The 21070-nt window shown below is 34.5% G+C and overlaps 1 protein-coding gene and 1 pseudogene across 9 annotated transcripts in view; both read right to left on the bottom strand.

Annotated features, from left to right (window-relative positions):
* Positions 1 to 21070, bottom strand: part of PTBP3 (polypyrimidine tract binding protein 3) — a 93619-nt gene that overhangs the window by 32192 nt on the left and 40357 nt on the right. For 7 of the 9 annotated variants that reach the window (XM_076008934.1, XM_076008932.1, XM_076008936.1 and 4 more), the window contains 2 exons: positions 7409 to 7578; positions 951 to 1097 (listed from right to left, as the gene is read on the bottom strand). In XM_076008934.1, coding sequence (XP_075865049.1) covers positions 951 to 1097; positions 7409 to 7578 — 317 coding nt within the window. The remainder of the gene's footprint in view (positions 1 to 950; positions 1098 to 7408; positions 7579 to 21070) is intronic. The other 2 variants (XM_076008930.1, XM_076008937.1) reach the window with 2 other exon arrangements.
* Positions 12059 to 12340, bottom strand: LOC142874344 (10 kDa heat shock protein, mitochondrial pseudogene; annotated as a pseudogene).

Genomic DNA, 21070 nt, shown 5'->3' on the forward strand with positions numbered 1-21070 from the left:
ACTTGACCCCAGTGGTTTGAGGTTGCAGTGAATTATGATGTTGCCACGGAACCCCCGCCTGCATGCCAGAGCAAAGACCCTGTCAAAAAAAGAAAACAACGGAAAGAAGGAAAAGAAAAACAAAAAGGAAAATAGGAAAGAAGGATGGATTACGTGTAGGAAATGTTTCTGTTTTAAGTAATGTGGAAAACTATCATTTAATCTTAGTAGCTTGCATAATAATGCCTTTCAACACAGAATCAGAGTTGAAGTTCTTTGCGTAGAGCACTAATATAGGGGTCAAACATGCCCTCAACATAACAAAAAAACAATTTCTTAAAATATACTTGCTTTGTGGATAAAATTTCTCCATCCTTAAGTAATTTCAAATTACTATTCTTAATTATTGAACAATGAACCTGGAAAGACACAGAAGACTCAACATGAACTATATAAAAATAATAACGAAAATGTGGTAAGAAATGTTGCTACACTACATTCCACATTCATCTTGAGGAGTCAAAAATCACTTAATCAACAATTCTAAACAAATTCCTGTTAACATCTTAAGTTTGATTACTTAACATCACAATATGATCATCTGGTCAACCTCTCAATACCTTTGTTATATATTGTATAAAAAGAAAGTATTGAAATGAATGACTTCTAAAAGTTCCTTTTCGATCTGAGATTTTAAGAGGTATGTAACAATATATGTTTTTATTTTTTATTGTGAAAACAACTTCAAGGGAAAAAATTAACTTAAAATATGTTTCTAAATGGCCCTGCTTTCTTTCTTATTCTTAAGCCTTGGGAGAAGACTCTACATAGGCAATTCTGACTAGTAAAGTATACTAAAACAAAGAAAAGCACGTGATTTTTCTTCATCTGTAAAGTATAGAAAATTAATTTTAAGTTATTATACCATGCGTTCTTTAAAAGGTATTTTTAAAAACACCTTTAATACTTACAGCTTGATTAGGTAGATTGTCAGTCTTAAGTTCTCTGTGATTGGAATACTGAATATAAACAGGCTGGCTTCGAAGGTGAGGAGTAAAAGGAGTGTAATAATTCACCATAGTAACAGCAGCTTCCTCAGAAGCCATTTCTAAGAAAGCCTGTAATAAACACAAGAAGGTAAAGTGAAAGCTCATCTTTTTTAAAAGATAGTTAAGAACTATTTTGTTATTATAGCTTACTCTAAACTCATGCATTCTCTACAGAAATGATAATAATTACTCCCAAGGGAATGAAAAAATTTTTGCTTGGAAGTATTAATATATCATGGATGTTAATTAAATACATATTTGAAAAGTTAGGTTCAATAAAGAATTTGAGATTGGGAAACTTCCAGTTGATTAAATGATTTTATGTGGCTTTTGGTTTTCCTTTTGTTTCTTCTAAAATCTAGAAATAATTAAAAAGACTAAAATAAATATATGCCTCATCACTGTAAATGGATGCCTTCAGAGGCCAGGATTTAATAGTTTTTTTGATTAAGAAACTTGGGTCTAAAGGGCTACAATACATAAACAGAGATACTAAAATTTCATGGGGGCAATTGGAAGGGTAAAAAATGTCTAAAAAGCCTCCTTAGGGGAACAAAAAGAAGATGAAAAATAAAGGGGGAAAATGGTTGAGAAACACTTAACTACCCAGATTCTTTTTTTCTTGTTCTTTTTTTTTTCAGACAGAGTCTCTGTCACCCAAGCTGGAGTGCAGTGACATGATCATAGCTCACTGCTAAACACCTGGGCTCAAGTGATCCTCCTGCCTCAGTCTCCTGAGTAGCTGGGACTGGAGGTACATGCCATCAAGCTCACCTAATTTTTTAATTTTATTTTTTGTAGAGACAGGGTCTCATTATGTTGCCCAGGTTGATCTTTAACTCCTGGCCTCAAGCAGTCCTCCTGCCTTAGCCTCCCAAAGTGCTAGGATTATAGTACAGGCCTGAGCCACTGTGCCAGTCTACTACCTTGATCCTTAAACAGAGATGGGGCATAATGATTTGTTCTCCCTTACTTTTTTTAAAAACAGCCATTTATGAAACAAATTAACTAAAGCATTCATTTTCTTTTCAGTAGGAGTTGTATTACCTCATGCTTTGCCAACATATTTGATAGCAAAGAATGAGAACTGTTGTGATATGGTAGAAAAGGAACTTGATTAAAACCTATTCCTAGCGATGACACCTTGGTCATTAACACCTCTGAGCCTTGGTTTCCTCATCTACAACATGAAGTGTTGCCTAATATGATCTTTAAGTCTCCTTGTACCTCTAACATGCAATGATTTTTAGGTAGAGTTCCTGTTAGGTGGACTGTTTGGGATTTTTAAGAATAGAACTATTAAATCACAGCCTCTGAAAACATCATTTAAAATGGTGGTGCCCACATTTAGAGTTGCCTTTTTAACTACTTCTAGATTTTAGAAGAAACAGAAGAGGAAAAAACCAAGAACTATATAAAATCAGTTAAGTGAGCAGCAATTTTCCAATTCCAAATCCTTTACTATACTCAACTTTTCAAATAAGCTTCCAATCAATAACCATGTTACACCTTGAAGAAAAGTTACATGTAAAAATATAAAGGTATTTCCTATTTTATACATACACATACAGGTGCACAAGCATAAACACTATATCTGCATCTATATGTCACAAATATTTGTATGTATGGGATCACACTAAACTATGACCAGAAAAGAGTGGCATCTGGGGAATATCACATTTTGCTTTAAATAATTCTAAACTTTTGAATTTTTAACAAACATGTGAAACATTTTTAATGTTTTAAAGGTTCTCTAACATAAGAATTACATTCTTGAGCATTTCTTAAAGAGGCATTTGAAATTCCAGTTTAAAATGATGGGAAATCAGGCCTGCAGCATTGGTAAGACAGCATTATGTTAAGGTACTGAGAACTCTCCCCACTCCATATGCCCTTTAAAATTTTTCTAACAGTCATCTTCTCACCACATCACCCACTACCACTACCACCACTCATCCCCAACTCTCAAATTCACAGGGCTTTACCTAGTGTTCCTAGGGCTCAGAATCATTTTTAAGTGTTAAGGCTTTCTTTAAAATACTTATGTACACATATATATCACATTTCACATATAATTTGGAAGTACAGGTTGAGTATCTCTCATCAAAAAATGAGGCTGCGTGTGGTGGCTCACACCTGCAATCCTAGCACTCTGGGAGGCTGAGGCAGGAGGACTGCTTGAGCTCAGGAGTTGGAGACCAGCCTGAGCAACAGCAAGACCCTGTCTCTACTAAAAATAGAGGGAAAAAAAATTAGCCAGGCATGGTGGCACAAGCGGTGGCAAGTGCCTATAGTCTCAGCTACTCGGGAGGCTGAGGCAAGAGGATCACTTGAGCCCAGGAGTGTGAAGTTGCACTGAGCTACAATGCCATCACTGCACTCTACTCAGGGCGATAGAGTGAGACTCTAGGGGGAGGAATGTTTGGGGAGACAGGGTACAGAACAAGATGGCCAAACAGAAATTTTGAACAATTGTCACTCCATATGAAACACCAAATTCAACAACTATTCATGCAAGCAAGCATCTTCAGAAGAACCAAAAATCAGGCATGGTTTCAGAAGGCAAAACCAGGACCACTGAATTAAAACTGTTACTGAATGAGAAATAAATTTCAGCTATGAAGAATGATACGAAAAAGCCTTACTATTTTTTTCTTATAAAATTTATTGATAAATAATGTATGTATAATAAATTACATATATTTAAAAGATACAAAAAAGCCATAACAACAACAAAAAAATGTTTGGGAACAGACGTGTTTTGGATTTCAGATGTTGGAATATTTGCCTAAAATACTTACGGTTAAGCATTCCTAATTTGAAAATCTGAAATGCTCCAACGAGTATTTCCTCTGAGCATCATGTTGGAGCTCAAAAAGTTTTGGATTTTGGAACATGTCCATTTTTACATTAGGGATATTCATTCAACTTGTATTAGAAAATAAAATAGCTTCTAATCCTTCATAAACAGAGTATTTTTAAAAATAAGGCGCAAAGAGTCAATTATTCAAATTATGGAAATAGGAGAACTTCCCACAGTAAGTCAATATTGATTTGAGTCATTCAAGTGACTTTTGATCTGTAATCACTGTACTGACATTAGATATCTGAAGAATGACATAGGAAAAGCTGAGATTGAAGAAGCTCCTTGATATTTATATCTTATTATATATATGGCTTCTGCTTATAATAGGTTATTTATAGAGCTTTAAGGTGGTAGATTTTGTCCCCCAACTTAATAGTTGGTTAGGAAGATAAAATGTAGACATTACTAACTATTCTGAGCTCTCAGAACTACCAAATTTAATCAAATTCAGAATTATCAAATTTAAATTTGATAATCTCAAATTTAAAATGCAGGAACCATCCTTGATACAAATTCACACAAATTTCTAGTTAAACAATCCACTTTTTCTTTACTATAAAAGAGCATTTTATTTATTTTTTTTTAAGAGATGGAGTCTCACTATGCTACCAGGCTGGAGCACAGTGGGTATTCACAGGCAGATCTCCCACTACTGATCAGCATAGGAATTTTTTTAACCTGCTCTATTTGGGACTTAAGCCTCCTTAGGCAACCTAGTGGTCCCCTACTCTGAGGAGGTCACCATACTGATGCCATACTTAATGCGAACACTTGATCAACATGATGTACTACAGCCCAGAACTCCTGGGCTCAAGCAATCCTCCCACCTCAGCCTCCTAAATAGCTGGGACTACAGGCATATGTGATTGGACTCAGCCAAAAGAGCATTTATTAGGAAGCATAAATCAATTACTTCAATTTATGTATAAAACATATATAATTTATTTCTAAAATATGCATTTATTAACAGAAGTTATTGAACACAGGAAGTGGCAAATATCTACAAATCAAATTATTTCTTTGTTTACAGTTACCTTACTTGTGAAATGTTTCCACATGAAGTCTAGCAAAGCAGTATTAACCCGACAAATGTTAAAAATGATGTACAACTGTATCAACCAAATATAACAACTGAATCAATTAACACTCCAACTGAGCTAACTATAATTCTACTAAATAGTGATGTTAGCCACATCACAGTGGGTTAAATATCAAAAATCATTCAATCCACAATAAACAAAATTCCAAAAGTAAATAAATAAAATTCTACTATCTTTAAGGGAGATTCTTATACTATCTAAGAGGTATAAATGTCCATGATGTACTTTAAAGCCACTGTCCAAATATATCAGTAATATACTTCTTCAAATTTTTTAAGATAATACCATAAAAATGACCAAGGGGAGAAAAACAGCTATGGAAACAGTTTCTGTTTTTTAATCATCTTTCAACAAAGAATTTGTGAACATTATTCTAATAATATTGGAGACAAACTGGAGACTAAAATGGAGACAGCTTATTTCTGCAAATCCCTTGCTGAATGTTAAGAACGAACTCAATTTCTAACATTAGTCACATAAAGAAAAGGCTAAACAATATCTTTGGAATACATGATTCTTGTCAGAGGAAGTTTTTTTTTCTGAAAGTACACAGAACCTAAAATTTCATGGGTAAAAATAGATTTTTCCATATGGGGTCCAGTAAAGGAATCACTTATGTTTTTCCAAGTATTTATCAAAGGGTTCAATTATCATAATGTGGAGTAGAGAGACAACCAAAAGTAAAAATAATCTCCACCATGCTGACACTCCACCTCCACATGCCCTGGGAAAGGTTATCGCTTGCAAGTAGTTCTAGTGATTCACATCAGAATCTCTTGCTGAAGTATATTACTGAAGAGATATTTTCTAACCAGGATTTATGATCAAAGGACAGTGAATTAACATAACAATTACTGTTAGCTTACATATAAAATAAATTCAGAATCAATAGCAGAGGCAAAGAAAATTGTGGCATTACCTGCTGCCTCAGGCAATTAGGCATTAGACATAGCCATATTGGCTTTGTTCAAATCACACAAACCATACTATTCTCGAAAGTAGCAACTGTGTTAAGGATCTAAGTGGCAGGTATGCACTATCTCCAACATATATAAGATAAATGTGTAAACACAAGGTCTGAACACTAAAGCATGTTATTTAACTTCTCCAGATCTTAGTAACCTCATCTGAATTAAATGAGGATATTAATTAGTTTACTAAAGACAGGAGACTAAATCAGACACCATCCAATCTATTTCATGTCCAATGCTTATTTATTTATGTTATAAATGTATTTGTAATGTGTTTCTTAAACTTATTATTTAGCAAAAGTAGAAGAAACATACTTATATAATGTACAACAAAATTTCTACGGCCTACATCTGTTGTCCTTTTCTTTACAATAGTGCTTAGTATAAAAGATTTTTAGGACAACCAAAAAGTTGGAAAGAACTAAAAAATTCTTCCCAGTGGGGTCTAAGTTGGAACAAGGGAGTATATGATTAGATTATTCAAATCAACATGACAAGCATTGTATTTTTTGTCATGATCATCACAGAAACAAATTTCCCTATTTATCTTAATAAAAACCGGGTAACTTTGAAGATTCTCTCACAGTCTCTTTCAAATTATTAAAGAAGCTACATGTTAATCCTATAACTAAAATATACTGTTAAAAAAAACTTCAGGGAGGTCACTGTTTTGGACCAGCCTCCTGTACTAGGTCCCTGCAGACCACTCCAAACCAAAATGGAGCCACTGATGCTAAATCCCCAAACAAACCAGTTTCTCCTGAAAACAGGAGATTCACAGTAACCAGTCAGAAAGTAGCCGGTCTACCTCAATCAATGTAATAAGGAAGTTCTCTTTGCTTTAATCTTTATAAGTACAATGATGTCGACCAATTCACTTTTTTTATAGCTGTGTTTCCTTGTTTTTATAAAAACCACCCATTTTGCCATGTTCAGTGGAACATGTGTTCTGTTTTATAGAATCACAAATGAAAGCCAATTAAGTTATCTTTAAATGTGTTGTAATTTTGTCTTTTGACAATACCGTACATTTCTATCTAGATTTTGGAAAACTTGACTGTTGTTTAACCTGCCAAATGAGGTATAATTTATATCCTCTCTCTCTAATAGGGTCTTCTGATAATCGTAGGATATCTCATAAATCATCCTATAATATAAAATATAAATAAAATAAAAATAACTAAGAAGTAAAATAAAATATAAAATGTTTCTTGTTAAGGAGGGAAAAGACCGAAAGTCAAGAGATAAATCTGCTTCTTGTATTAAGACTTGTTTGTTGCCTCGTGTTATTAAAAAAAAAAACCAACCCACTACTACTTTTAAAATTAACTTATGTTCATAGAATGAAATTTAGAAAATACACAAAAGTTCAAGAAAATGAAAATTGTCTATAACACTAACACCTAGAGATAATCACCCTGTGCCAATCTAAATATTACATACCTGGCTTTTTCCTTTCAACATCAAAAGATTAGTTACTTTGCCAAATGGTAGACCTAATGATATGACCTCTGCTTCGGTGACATCACATGGAATTTTGCGAAGATGGAGAACACGAGAAGGCGAACAGGGAGGTCTATCTCCTTTAAATTTCTTGTTGTCATTCCCATTAGCTAAAAAACATAAGATTTTTTTAAATTACTGAAATTAATTTGGGTTGACACACTACATTAACCATATTGTCACATTTTGGGTTTGAAATTGAGGGAATCATGGGACTGATCAGGGAAGGGGGAAAAAGGAGGGTAGGAAACAAAATCAACCACCTTTCAATGAATGGAGTTTTTGGTTTTTCACTGTGGGTATTAAATGCTTTAAAATTGAAGTCTGGTTTTTAACTTCAAGGAAAAGTATGAGGGTAAATGAATTATATTATTTTAAATACCTCTCTAAGTATTCAACCTTTTCTTATGAATAGAGGACAATATTTATAATGTCTTTAATGTATTTTTAGGTTTTAGGAAAACTAAACTAAGTTTTAGGAAAGGCTATGATAGAAATTCTAAATTTATTACATCCTAAGGAGATATGGATTTGAACTGTATGTTTATAAAAATTAAGTTTATTTCTCAGGCATTAGCCTTTATTAATCTATGTTTTAGAAGCTAAATTGTGGTTTCCTATGATAATCTTCTTCTTGTTACAGTAGTTCTTAATATAAGCACTATGTTTTTGAAAATGCAAATTTCCAACCCTTCCCCAGACCTACTGAAGCACAAGCTCCAGGGGTGGAACCCAGAAATCTGCTTTAATAAGCCCTCCAAGGTGATTCTGATTTACCTGGAAGTTTAAGAACCACCACTGTAAAATAAAGAAATTCATTATCCCAGCAGACAGCTAATTTTATTTAAATCCTATTATTTTAACACTCACAATAACTTGAATTGACAAGTCTATAAGTTTATATAGGTAAGATTCAGAAATGTTTTTCTTCCAGAAATAAAACCATGTAAAACTGAATGCAAATTATTTTAAAAAGCCAAAAGTTTCATTACAATGTGTTTTAATACTAAATATCATATTTCATATTTGCCACTAATCAGAGAAAAATATAATCTTTCCAAATACCTAAAAGTATAATTTTTCTAACACTAATGAAACTACAAATATCTGTGATACTAAATAAACAAATTTCATGAGGACCAAATAAAAATTAATGTGACAATATTTTGAACATGTATCTGTGGCATAGAATTCAACTTGTTTACAGTTAAATAGGTTGACTTAATAACCAAACCAGCACTTGCTCCCATATTCTCTGTTCATGAATGCAGGGAGCATCCTACCTAGATCCAAAGAACTATCAATTCCTAGAGGTCCATACAGGTTTGTGTGCCTTTATGTAGCAAAGGCCTAGGTCAGATTATGGAAAATAAAATAGGGACTCAAGCATTTATTGGATGAATTAAATTGGGAGGCAAAGGGTTTCATCTCTCTTCATCTATCTCATCAATCACCAAGAAATAGTTTTTTCCCTCCAAATGAACTACAGATTATGTTCTTTCAACTTCACTCTCAGCATCACCAAACTAACCTTTGATCTTGTCCCCTTCTGTTCTCACTTCTTCTAGTCTCACGATTCCCCCTGCCCCTCACAGCCCTAGAATCAAGTATCACATCAACCTAACTAAAATAGCGTATCATGTCATAATCCTGCTCTAAAAACCCAGACAGCCTTCCAAAAACCTAAAATGACCTTTAGTTTCTAGTTCTCAAACTGTTTTCACTTACATTGCCTCATTTGAGTCTCATAAATATCCTAACTAAAATGTAAAGGTAATTTCTTTTTTTAACCACAAAAAACTCAAAGTGCCCTGCCACTCCTAGGAATAAAGTGAATAACTTGACACTAACACTGTAAATTTTCTAATTACAGCAGGCTTAGATGGTTTGTTAACAATGACAAATGATAATGCTGACACTAAAGCAGAACACCAAACATCAATGTTCTGGATAGGAGTGGAAGTTGAGCAGGGCATGAGTGCCTTTTTGCACCTTTCCTGTAGGTATAGAGAGGCTAAACACAGTAATACCACAAACAAGGCCTTTCTCAATCAGCACAAGGTCCTAAAAGACAGGAGAAACATCATAAAGGCAGGAGGCTCCTATCAGTTTATATAAAATATTCCAAAAAGGATGAAAGAACTTTGAGAAGGCTGTTTCTTTAACTATGTTTTTGAGAAAATGTGAATACCAAAACAAGTTATCTGAGTTCTCATTTGTGTTACACAGTCAAATAATAACCTAACATGACAAACTTTTACTAGGAAATGTGCAATTATAAATCACCATTTGAGGCTGTTAATTGTTCTGTATTACAAAAGTGACTGGGCTATGCTAAGAGCTGGAGCTATGAAATTAGACATCCTATTCTGAGCCAGTTACTTGATATGACTGAGCTTCACATTTTTCTCCTGTAAAATTAGTATAACAGGGATATTTTGAAAGTTAAATTAGTTTAATTTTCAATATATTATAAATGCTTAGCACCATGTCTCATATACAGTGATCAATAATATATGTCTAGCTTTTCTTAAGAAGGACTGTTTTACTTGGAAATTATATTCTTTCTACTTTTTTGGTGTCAAAGTAATGTGGCTCATGCCTGTAATGCCAGCACTTTGGGAGGCTGAGGCAGAAGGATTGCTTGAGGCCACGAGTTTGAGACCAGCCTAGGCAACATGGCAAGACCCCATCTCTACAAAAAATTTAAGAATTAGCCTGGCAAGGTGACACAAGCCTGTACTCCCAACTACTTTGGAGGTTGAGGTGGGAGGACAGCTTGAATCCAGGAATTGGAGGCTGCAGTGAGCTATGATCACAACATTGTACTCCAGTCTCATTGACAGAATGGGACCCTATATTTTCTTTTAAAAAAAGATTGTAAATCATAGTGATTTTTTGCTCTTGATGTCCTTATTTGGCAAAATTAAGACATTGCCAATTAATAATTGAAAACAATATTATGTCAAATCTCAAAATCTAAGAATTACTCACTTAGATGACCAGAAAAAGGTTATATCTAAAGATGTGACAAATAACCTGAAAATGGAGAATGTATATAAGCAATAATATGGCCATAATTTAAGAAAAGCCAACAAGAAACGAAGAAATTCTAATGCATGGAACACATAAATCTGAAGAAATATTCTCTGCATAAAAAAATAAGATTTCAGAGTTTCCAGAAATCTTAATATAAAAATAAGAATTCAAAATACATTGCTTGTATAAATCTTACAATATTTTCCTGAATAATATATTGAATACTACCAAATGTCTATTATGTATTAGACATTTTCCAAAAGATAGAACATGAGGAAGAGGGTTTTTAAAAATTCATATATTCCCACCTCAAAATTAGAAGAACCTGTCAGAAAAACTACCTGAGAAATATAGATATTTTTTTAAAAATCATCTTTGTGTGGGTATACTTTAAATATCTTAAAATCCACCCACATAAATACAGAGTTTGATGAGTTTTGACAAAGGTATACAGCTATATAACCAACTCAAAAATGAAGACATAGAACATTTCCATCATCCCAAAAAGTTCCTACTGCCCTTTTGAAATTAGTCTTCCCTACAAAATTCCCAGCCCCAGGCAATCCAACTCTAGTCTGTTTGATTAATCTACATATCTATCATTTGCCATTATCATGCTGTCTTGATTCTAGCTTTATGACAATTCTTGAAATCAGGTACTTATTTGGGGAGAATTCACATTTTAACAATTTTGAGTCATCTCAACCATAACATCATGGTACCTCTGCATCTATTTGGATCTTCTTTAATTTCTCTCGGCAGCATTCTGTAGTTTTCAGTGCAATGGTCTTATACATATTTTGATACATTTATCCCTAAGTACTTCACAATTTTTCATGGACTTATAAATAACGCTTCAAAATTTTTATGTTCCAATTAATCATTGATAGTATACAGAAATACATCTGATTTTGGTATGTTGATCTTATAACTTGCAGTCTTCCTAAGTTCTTTAGTAGTTTTTACAAACACAGTTTTCTTACTTTCCGATCTACATGCCTTTTATTTCTTTTTCTAGCTTTACTGAACTGGCTAAGACTTTCTGTACAATGTTGACTAGAAGTAATGAGACTGGACATCCTTGCCTCATTCCCAATTTTAGAAGAAGAGCACTGTCTTACACTATTAAGTATAATGCTAGTTGTAGTTTTATATATTATCAGGTTGAAAAGGTTCCCTTCTATTTCTAATAGGCTGGCAGTTTTGTTTAGTATGAACTGAAATTAAATTCTTTCAAATGCCTTCTCTGGATTTATTAAGATGAACACAGCATTTTGCCCTTTATTCTGTTAATACAGTGTATTACACTGATTAATTTTCAAATGTTGAAGCACTTCATGTTCTTGGGATAAACCCTACTTGGTCATGATATATGATCTCTCTTCTCACTCTTCATACATACATATATGTGTATAGATGAATTTGATTTTTTTTAGTTTAGATATAATTAGTTTATTATAAAAGAGCCACTGAAATTTGTTTAAATGACAAAAGATTTGAGAACTTCAGTCGAATGGCCAGGTTTATGTTGATGCCATGTCAATAGTGATTTCAGCCCACATACTATCCAAGAATGTCACCATCTCTAAATAAGAAATAATCCTATTAGAACTATTTTGATGCCTCCAGATTCTGGAACTAGACCTTTATCTCCAACTTTAATGCTAACTGGCTGAACAGAGCCTGATCCAACAACTACCACTTTGCTTGTGATACTTTTCCCTGTGATTTTTCTGGAAGCATAATGGCTCCTTTGCTTGCACTTTTGACTGCACTCCTTTCATCCAATACTCAAAAGAGTGGAATAAACTTTCTAAATGCTTATCTTGCCATGACTGCTGCCACTGCAGCTTGTACTCTGCTCTAATGCAGCTGCAGCCAAGGAAAAAAACCCTTGAATTTGATTTAGTATCTTGCTAAACATTTTTATGTCCATTTTCCTTGAGGGATATTAATTTATAGTTTTCTTTTCCTGCAACAGCAAAACACTAGCCTCATAAAAATGAATTAGAAAGTGTTCCTGCTTTCTCTATATTCTTAAAGAATACGTGTATTTCTTCCTTACATATTTGACAGAATTCATCAATAAAGCCACTTAGGCCTGGAGTTTTTTTATTGCTGATTTGATTTTTTAAAGAAATACAGGGCTCTTTGGGTTTTCTATTCCATTTGCATCAGTCTGATAATTTGTGTCTTTCCAGGAATTTGTGCACTTCATCTAAACTGTCAAACTTAGTAGCTTAAAACAAATATTATTCACTTAATCTGCTTAGTCTGCTCAGGCTACCAGACTAAACCACCATAGATTGGGTGGCTTAAATAAGAAAAATGTATTTTCTCGCAGTTGTGGAGGCTAGGAATTCAGGATCAAGATGGCATCTCGGTGGTTTCTAGAGAAGGCTCTTCCTGGCTTAGAGGCAGCTGCCTTTTCACTGTGTCCCCACACAACAGGGAGAGAGGGCACAAAAGCAAGCTCCATGGTTTCTCTTCCAGTAGGGAACTATCTAGTCATGACAGCCCTACCCTCATGATGTCATCTAAACATTATTCCTCAAAGGTCCCATCTCTAAATATCAGCACACTAAAGGTTAGGGCTTAACATATGAATTCTGGGAGGATACAAACACATTGAGTCCATAACAATATCCTTTTGGATTATTCTTGATATCTTTTCTTTCTTTTGTCTACCTAGATGTATTATTAATAATTTTATATTGCTTAAGATTGCTTCAGCTAAAAAAAATAAATAAATAATAATTTTATCGATCAATTCAAAGAAACAACTATTGGTTTCATTAATTTTTCTCTGTTTTCTGTCACTGATTTTTGCTTTTATCATTAATATTTCCTTCTATCTATTTGGGATTTAACTTGTTCTTTTTATTCTAGTTATGGCTGGAATCTAAGATGACTCATTTTAGACATTTTTTCTTTTCTAACATTTAAAGATGTAAATTTTCCTTGTAAAATAGCTCTAGCTGAAGTCCACAAATTATAATAAGTTGTGTTTTCATTCTAATTCAGTTGAAAATATTTCCTAATATCCCTGTGATGACTTCTTTGATCTATGGGTTAAGCATTGCTTTTTTCCTAAATATTTAAGGATTTCTCAAATATTTGAGGATTTTTAAAAATTTCTAATATAGTTCTAATGAAGTCACAGAACTTAAAGTATATAATTTTAATCCTTTCACATTTATCAAGACTTGTTTTTGGACCCAGTATATAGCCTGCCTGTCTTGGTGAGTACTTCATAATGAAAATAACATACATTATGCTGATGTTAGGAAGACTGCTCTATATTGTCAATTAGATCAAGATGGTTGATATTACTGAAAATTTCTGATAGAGATCTATCAACTTTTTCTTAAAGGGCCACAAAATTTTAGACACTGTGGGACATATGATCTGTTACAACTACTCAACTACATAGTTATAGCATGAAACAACCATAAATGAATGGCATTACTGTGTTCAAATAAAATTTTATGTATGAACATTGAAATCTGAATTCCATATAAGTTTCACATATCAAAAATATTATTCTTTGTTTTATTTCAAAATAAAATTTAAAATTACTCTTATAAACATATAGGTAACACGATGAATTTGGCCCACAGGCCAGAATTTGCCAACCCCTGATCTGTATCCTTCCTGATTTTTGGCCTACTGTGTTTTTAAGCAATGAATTAGCAAGAGAGGATTGATATCTCCAATAATAATTTTGGATTTATCTAATTCTCTATTTAATTAGTTCTATTAGTTTTTGCTTTATGTATTTTGAAGCTGTAAAATTAGGTAAATGTATGTATGTATTTAGATGTCTTCTGTTTTCTTTTTTTTTTGAGACAGAGTCTCACTTTGTTGCCCAGCCTAGAGTGCTGGGCATCAGCCTAGCTCACAGCAACCTCAAACTCCCGGGCTCAAGCAATCCTCCTGCCTCAGCCTCCTGAGTAGCTGGGACTACAGGCATGCACCACTATGCCCGGCTAATTTTTTCTATGTATTTTTAGTTGGCCAATTAATATCTTTCTATTTTTTTAGTAGAGATGGGGTCTCACTCTTGCTCAGGCTGGTTTTGAACTCCTGACCTTGAGCAATCCGCCCACCTCGGCTTCCTAGAGTGCTAGGATTACAGGTGTGAGGCATTGCACTTTGCCTAGATGTCTTCTTGATAAATTGATCTCTTTATCATTATGAAACATCTCTCTTTATCCCTGGTAATATTCTTTTTCCCAAAGGTCTACTTTTTCTGTTATTAGTATAGCCACTCCAAATTTTTTATGATTAGTGTTTACACACATACATATGTGTCTCTTGGAGGGGTGTGGGTGTGTGTGTGTGTGTGTTGTATGCATATATATATGTTTTATCCAACATTTTACTTTTAACCTGAGATTTATATACATATAATGGGTTTTTTATACACATCAAGTAATTAAGTATTCTTTTATCCAAACAATCTCTGCCTTTTAATTGTAAGTTTTATCCATTGCCATTTCATATAATTATTGATTGATGAAGTTGACTTTAAGTCTACCATCTTGTTTTTTGCCCCATTTATTCTTTGCTCCTTTCTGCCCTTGTTTCCTTGCTTCTTTTCGATATATATATTTTTTGTATTCCATTTTATTTACATTATGTGCTATCCTTCTTTGTTTACTTTCTAAGTGGCTGCTCTAGGGTTTAATACTGTGCATCTTTAATTTACCACAGATTACCTTCAAATAATATCAAAACACCTAGGTATAATGTAAGAATCTTCCAAACTATGTATCTTTTTCTCTCATCCTATCTTTTGTATTGTTGTATATGTCACTTTTTCCCATATACTACAACTCCAAAAGTATATTAATATTACCTTGCCTTAAATAGTCAATAATTTTTAAAACTAACCAAAGTCATATATCTATATATTTATCCCTTTGGAGACCCAGGTTTCTACCTGGTATCATTTTCCTCAAGTTTGAAGAATTTCCTTTATCATTTCATGAAACAGATGCTAACACATGCTCTCAGCTCTTGTGTGCCTAAAAATGATTTTATTTTTACTTCATTTTTAAACTCCATATAGAATTCCAGCTTGATAAAATTTTTTTTTAAGCACTTTAAAGATGTTGTTTCTGGCTGGGCATGGTGGCTCATGCCTGTAATCCTAGCACTCTAGAAAGCCGAGGCAGGAGGATCGCTCAAGGTCAGGAGTTCCAGACCAACCTGAGCAACAGTGAGACCCCGTTTCTACTAAAGATAGAAAGAAATTAATTGGCCAATTAAAAATATATAGAAAAAATTAGCCAGGCATGGTGGCACATGTCTGTAGTCCCAGCTACTCGGGAGGCTGATGCAGAAAGATTGCTTGAGCCCAGGAGTTTGAGGTTGCTGTGAGCTAGGCTGAGGCCAGGGCACTCTAGCCCGGGAAACAGAGTGAGAGGGGAAACAGAGGTCTCAAAAAAAAAAAAAAAAAAGATGTTGTTTCATTGTCTTCTGTCTTGTATAGTTTTAGGTAAGAAATTTCTCTTGTCATTCTTAACTTTGTTTCTTAGAAGATGTGACTTTTTTTCCCTCTAGACACTTGTAAGATTTGCTTTGCATTCCTGGTTTTCAACAATTTGATTATGATGAGTCTTGATGTGTTTTTCATTGTATCTGGCCTGCTTATGGTTCACTGAACTTCTTGATGTGTGAATTTATGGTTTCCATCATATATGGAAGATTTCTGGTCATTTCTTCTGATAGATTTCTGCTTCCCCTTTCCCCCCACCTTTTTCTCTGTTATACATATGTTTAGAATGCTTGATTTTATCCCTAGGTTACCAAGGCTCTGTTCATTTCCTTTTCAGTACTTTTGTACTTTTATCTGCACAATATAATGTGCTATGAATACCATCCATGTATTTTTTTTCAGATATTATATTTTTATCTCTAGAAGTTCCATGTGTTTTTTTTTTTTTTTTTTTTCCTTCAAGACAGGATCTTGTTCTACTGCCCAGGCTGGAGTACAGTGGCATGATCATAGCTCACTGCAACCTTGAACTGCTGGGCTCAAGCATTCCTCCATCTCAGCCTCCTGAACATGCCACCCCACTTGGCTAATTTTTAAAATGTTTTTGTAGAGACAGGGTCTCACTATGTTGCCCAGGCTGGCCTCAAACTCCTGGCCTCAACCAATCCTCCCACCAAGGCCTTGCAAAGCACTGGGATTGCAGGCATGAGTCACCGTGCCCAGTCTCCATTTGATTTTTCTCTTTCATTTTTCTCCTTATTATGCTCATATTTTCCTTTAAATACTTAGACACATTTTTAATAACTATTTCAAAGTTCACATCTGCTAATTCTATCATTTCTGTAATTTTCTAGGTTTGTTTATATTGATTTATTTTTCCCCTAGTTATGGGTCACATTTTTGTGGCTCTTTCCATGTTTGGCCACTCTTGATTGGATGCTTGAGACATTGTGAGCACTAGAATTTGTTATATTCCTTTAAAATGCTATACCTTATATTTAGAAAAAATTAAGTTACTTTCAGATCAGCTATATCGTTTTGGAGTTTGTTTTTAAGTTTCATTAAGGTGGGTTTAGAGTAGTCTTTATGCTAGAGCTAGTTTAGCACTACCGGGGTAAAGGTTTTCACTTCTGTGTCACATGTCCCTGAATGTGCTTCAGTATTCAACAAGGACTCCCTATTCTAGTTGGTTGTCACTCAGATGTCTCCTAGCCCTGTGTGAGCCCTGAAAAGTTCAGCTTACTGCTCTCTTATTTTTCTTTGCCTGACCTCATAGTTTCATCCAACACATGTATGGTTTAATAATATCTACAATAGGTTCAAAGGAAGATTTCTGGAGCACTTTTTCCAAACAGGCCCTTCTCTCTCAATACTCTGCCCCCATTGCTCCCAACTGACTCAGCCTTCCCAAACTTAGATCTCTCATCTCCTCAACTCAGCAATTCTGCCATGTTTGCTTGGGTTTTCCTCTCCCCCCTTCCACAATTTAGAAAGGAAGCCAAAGTGAATATAAGGTTCTCCTCATTTGCTTCCCTTCTCTCTGAGATCATAATCCTACTGAAACTGTTATCCACTGTCCCAAAACAATTAACAGTAAGTCTGGTCCCAGTTACTCTATCATGATTGAAAATGGAAGTCTATAGATATTTTATAAATTACAAATGACAAAATTTAAATAGCAAAATTCACATGGGTGAGCAACAAGATTTCAGGTGAATTTTCTTTAAACTTATTAATTCTCAGAGCTGATTTAAAGTACTGCTTCATTATTTGATGAATTTAAGAACTATTCTTGAAAGTTTGGAGAGCAGTATTCACATCTCTTCATATGATTTTACTTAAAGCAATTTCATGCATTTCTTTACTATTAAAAGCCAAGTACTCAAATTAAGTGGTCAGAGAAACTAGTGCTTATTATGAAATCATAGTAAGAATCAATACCAGTGGCAGAGAACACAAACGTGTTCCAACATTTATTGTTTTCTTCATAGAACTACCAATTTTTAGCTGAGCACATGCCTGCTACATTCTTAGCCTCCTAAACACCTGGGAATAGCTGTATGACTAAGTAAATAGCATATAAACAAAAATGGTATGTGCTACTTTTTCCACAACCAGGCTGGTCTTGAATGCCTGGCCTCAAACAATCTTCCTACCTTGACCTCCCAAAGCACTGGGACTAGAGGCTTGAGCCTAAAGTGTATTTTTAACAAGGTACAAAAAGTACCTTGTTAGCCATGAAGACAAAAAACTAATAAAGTGGGCTACATTAAAAAGAACAACTTCAGTTTATCAAAAAACATCCCTAAGTGGTTTTTGCAAGCTATAGAACAGTGTCAGAGGGTATCTGCTATGTATGTCTATTTATTTGCTCTCTCCCTCTCTCTCTCTTTCATTGCGGTCAAAAACATAAAATTTACTATCTTGAACATTTTTAAGTATACAGTATAGTCATATTAATATGCACACTGTTGTACATGGATCTCTAGAACTTTTTCATCTTTTTTTCATCTTTCAACTTTTTCAATTAAATTTGTAAGCCATAGTATAGTGTCAGAGAGTATCTGCCATATATGTATAACAAATAATTCATATTCAGACTATATAAAAAACTACTACAGGCCAGGCACAGTGGCTCACGTCTATAATCCTAGCACTCTGGGAGGCCAAGGCGGGTGGATTGCTCAAGGTCAGGAGTTCAAAACCAGCCTGAGCAAGAGTGAGACCCCGTCTCTACTATAAATAGAAAGAAATTAATTGGACAACTAAAAATATATATATATATATAAAATTAGCTGGGCATTGAGGCACATGCCTGTAGTCCCAGCTACTCGGGAGGCTGAGGCAGAAGGATTGCTTGAGCCCAGGAGTTTGAGGTTGCTGTGAGCTAGGCTGACGCCATGGCACTCTAGCCTGAGCAATAGAGTGAGACTCTTGTCTCAAAAAAAAAAAAAAAAACCAAAGCACTACTATAAATCAGTGAGGAAAAAGACAGACAACCCAACAGAAAAAAATGGGCAAAAGATCTCTAAGCACTTTGGTACAAAATATATCCAAATGCTTAATAAAGATATGAAGGTATACTCAATTTCATTAATATTCAAGCAAATATGGCCGGGCGCAGTCGCTCACGCCTGTAATCCTAGCACTCTGGGAGGCCAAGGCAGGTGGATCGCTCAAGGTCAGCAGTTCGAAACCAGCCTGAGCGAGAGCGAGACCCCGTCTCTACTATAAATAGAAAGAAATTAATTGGTCAACTAATATATATACAAAAAATTAGCCGGGCATGGAGGCACATGCCTGTATTCCCAGCTACCTGTGAGGCTGAGGCAGAAGGATTGCTTGAGCCCAGGAATTTGAGGTTGCTGTGAGCTATGCTGACGCCACGGCACTCACTCTAGCCCGGGCAACAGAGTGAGACTCTGTCTCAAAAAAAAAAAAAAAAAAAAAAAAAATTCAAGCAAATAAAAGTCACGAGCCACCAATGTACCAGTGGCTTTTCATTAACTAAAATTAAAAATATACAATACCAAGTACTGGTGGAGTTCTTGAATAACTAAACTAATGCAATTGCTGGTTAAGCATGTAAAATGGTATGGTCACTTTTGAAAATTAGACTCTACTAAACATAAACACATACATATCCTAAGATTCAACAATTCCACTTCTAGATATATACTCAAGTAAAGTGCCTACACATTTCCACCTAAAAGTATGTCAAAAATATCCAAAATGCAAAGACATCCTATGTTCATGGATTGAAAGACCTAGTATCATTAAAACATCCATATTATCCAAAGAGACCTACAGAATTGATGCAATCCCTATCAAAATCCCAATAGGATGTTTTGCATAAATAGAAAAAAAATCCTAACATTAATATGGAATCGCAAAGGGCCCCAAATAGCCAAAATGATCTTGAGAAAGAAAAACAAAGCTGAAATCTTCACTCTTCATAACTGCAAAACATTACAAAGCTACAGTCATTAAAACAGTATGGTACTGGCATAAAGACATACTGGTTGCTAGGAGATAGAGAAAGGAGGAAATGGGGATAAGATGTTCAACAGGTATACAGTCAGTTTTGAAAGATGAAAAAGTTCTAGAGATCCATGCACAACAATGTGCATATTGTTAACATGACTATACTATATATTTAAAAATGTTCAAGATAGTAAATTTTATGTTTTGACCACAAGGAGAGAGGGAGAGAGCAAGAGAGAAAGAGTGTGTGTAAGTGAGCAGCACAATGGAACACAAAAAAGGAATATACATAGCAACACTATTTATAAAATGGAAATAATTCAAATGCCCATCAATACTCTGAAATACTACACAGAAATGATAAAGAATGAAAGGAGCAATACACAACATGCACTAATCTCACAAACAAAAAAAAACACACTTTTTTTAAGACAGAGTCTTGCTCTGTCACCCAGGCAACAACGCAGTGGCATTATCATAGCTCAGTGAAACCTCAAACTCCTGGGCTCAAGTGATCCTCCTGCCTCAGCCACCCGAGCAGCTGGGACTACAGGTACATGCTACTGCACTCAGCTAATTTTTCTATTTTTAGTAGAGACAAGGTCTTGCTCTTGCTCAGGCTGCTTTCAAACTCCTAAGCTCAAGCAATCCTCCTGCGTCAGCCTCCCAGAGTGCTAGGATTAGAGGTGTCGGCCACCATGCCCCGCCACAAAATGTTGAATAAAAGAAGCCAGACACAAGAGTATATATTGTACTTATTGGTTAATTTATATAAAGTTTAAAAACAAAAAACTGACCCATGATGTTAGAAGTCAGGATAATGAATACACTTGGAAGGAGGAAATTAATGGAAAGGGAAAGGGAGACTCCTGGGAATATCAGTAATGGTTTATTTTTTATCTGAATGCTGAATAAATGGTATATTTATTTTATAATGCTATGATGATATTAATACTAAAATACTAGAATATAAAAAGAAAGCTAAGGAGAAATATCTTGATTAATATACTTACAAAAATTCTACATAAACACACATGTATATATATATGGCTTAATGTATATGTGTACCCTCCAGT

The sequence above is a fragment of the Microcebus murinus genome, chromosome 12 (assembly GCF_040939455.1).
Source record: "Microcebus murinus isolate Inina chromosome 12, M.murinus_Inina_mat1.0, whole genome shotgun sequence".
NCBI classification, from domain to species: Eukaryota; Metazoa; Chordata; class Mammalia; order Primates; family Cheirogaleidae; genus Microcebus; species Microcebus murinus.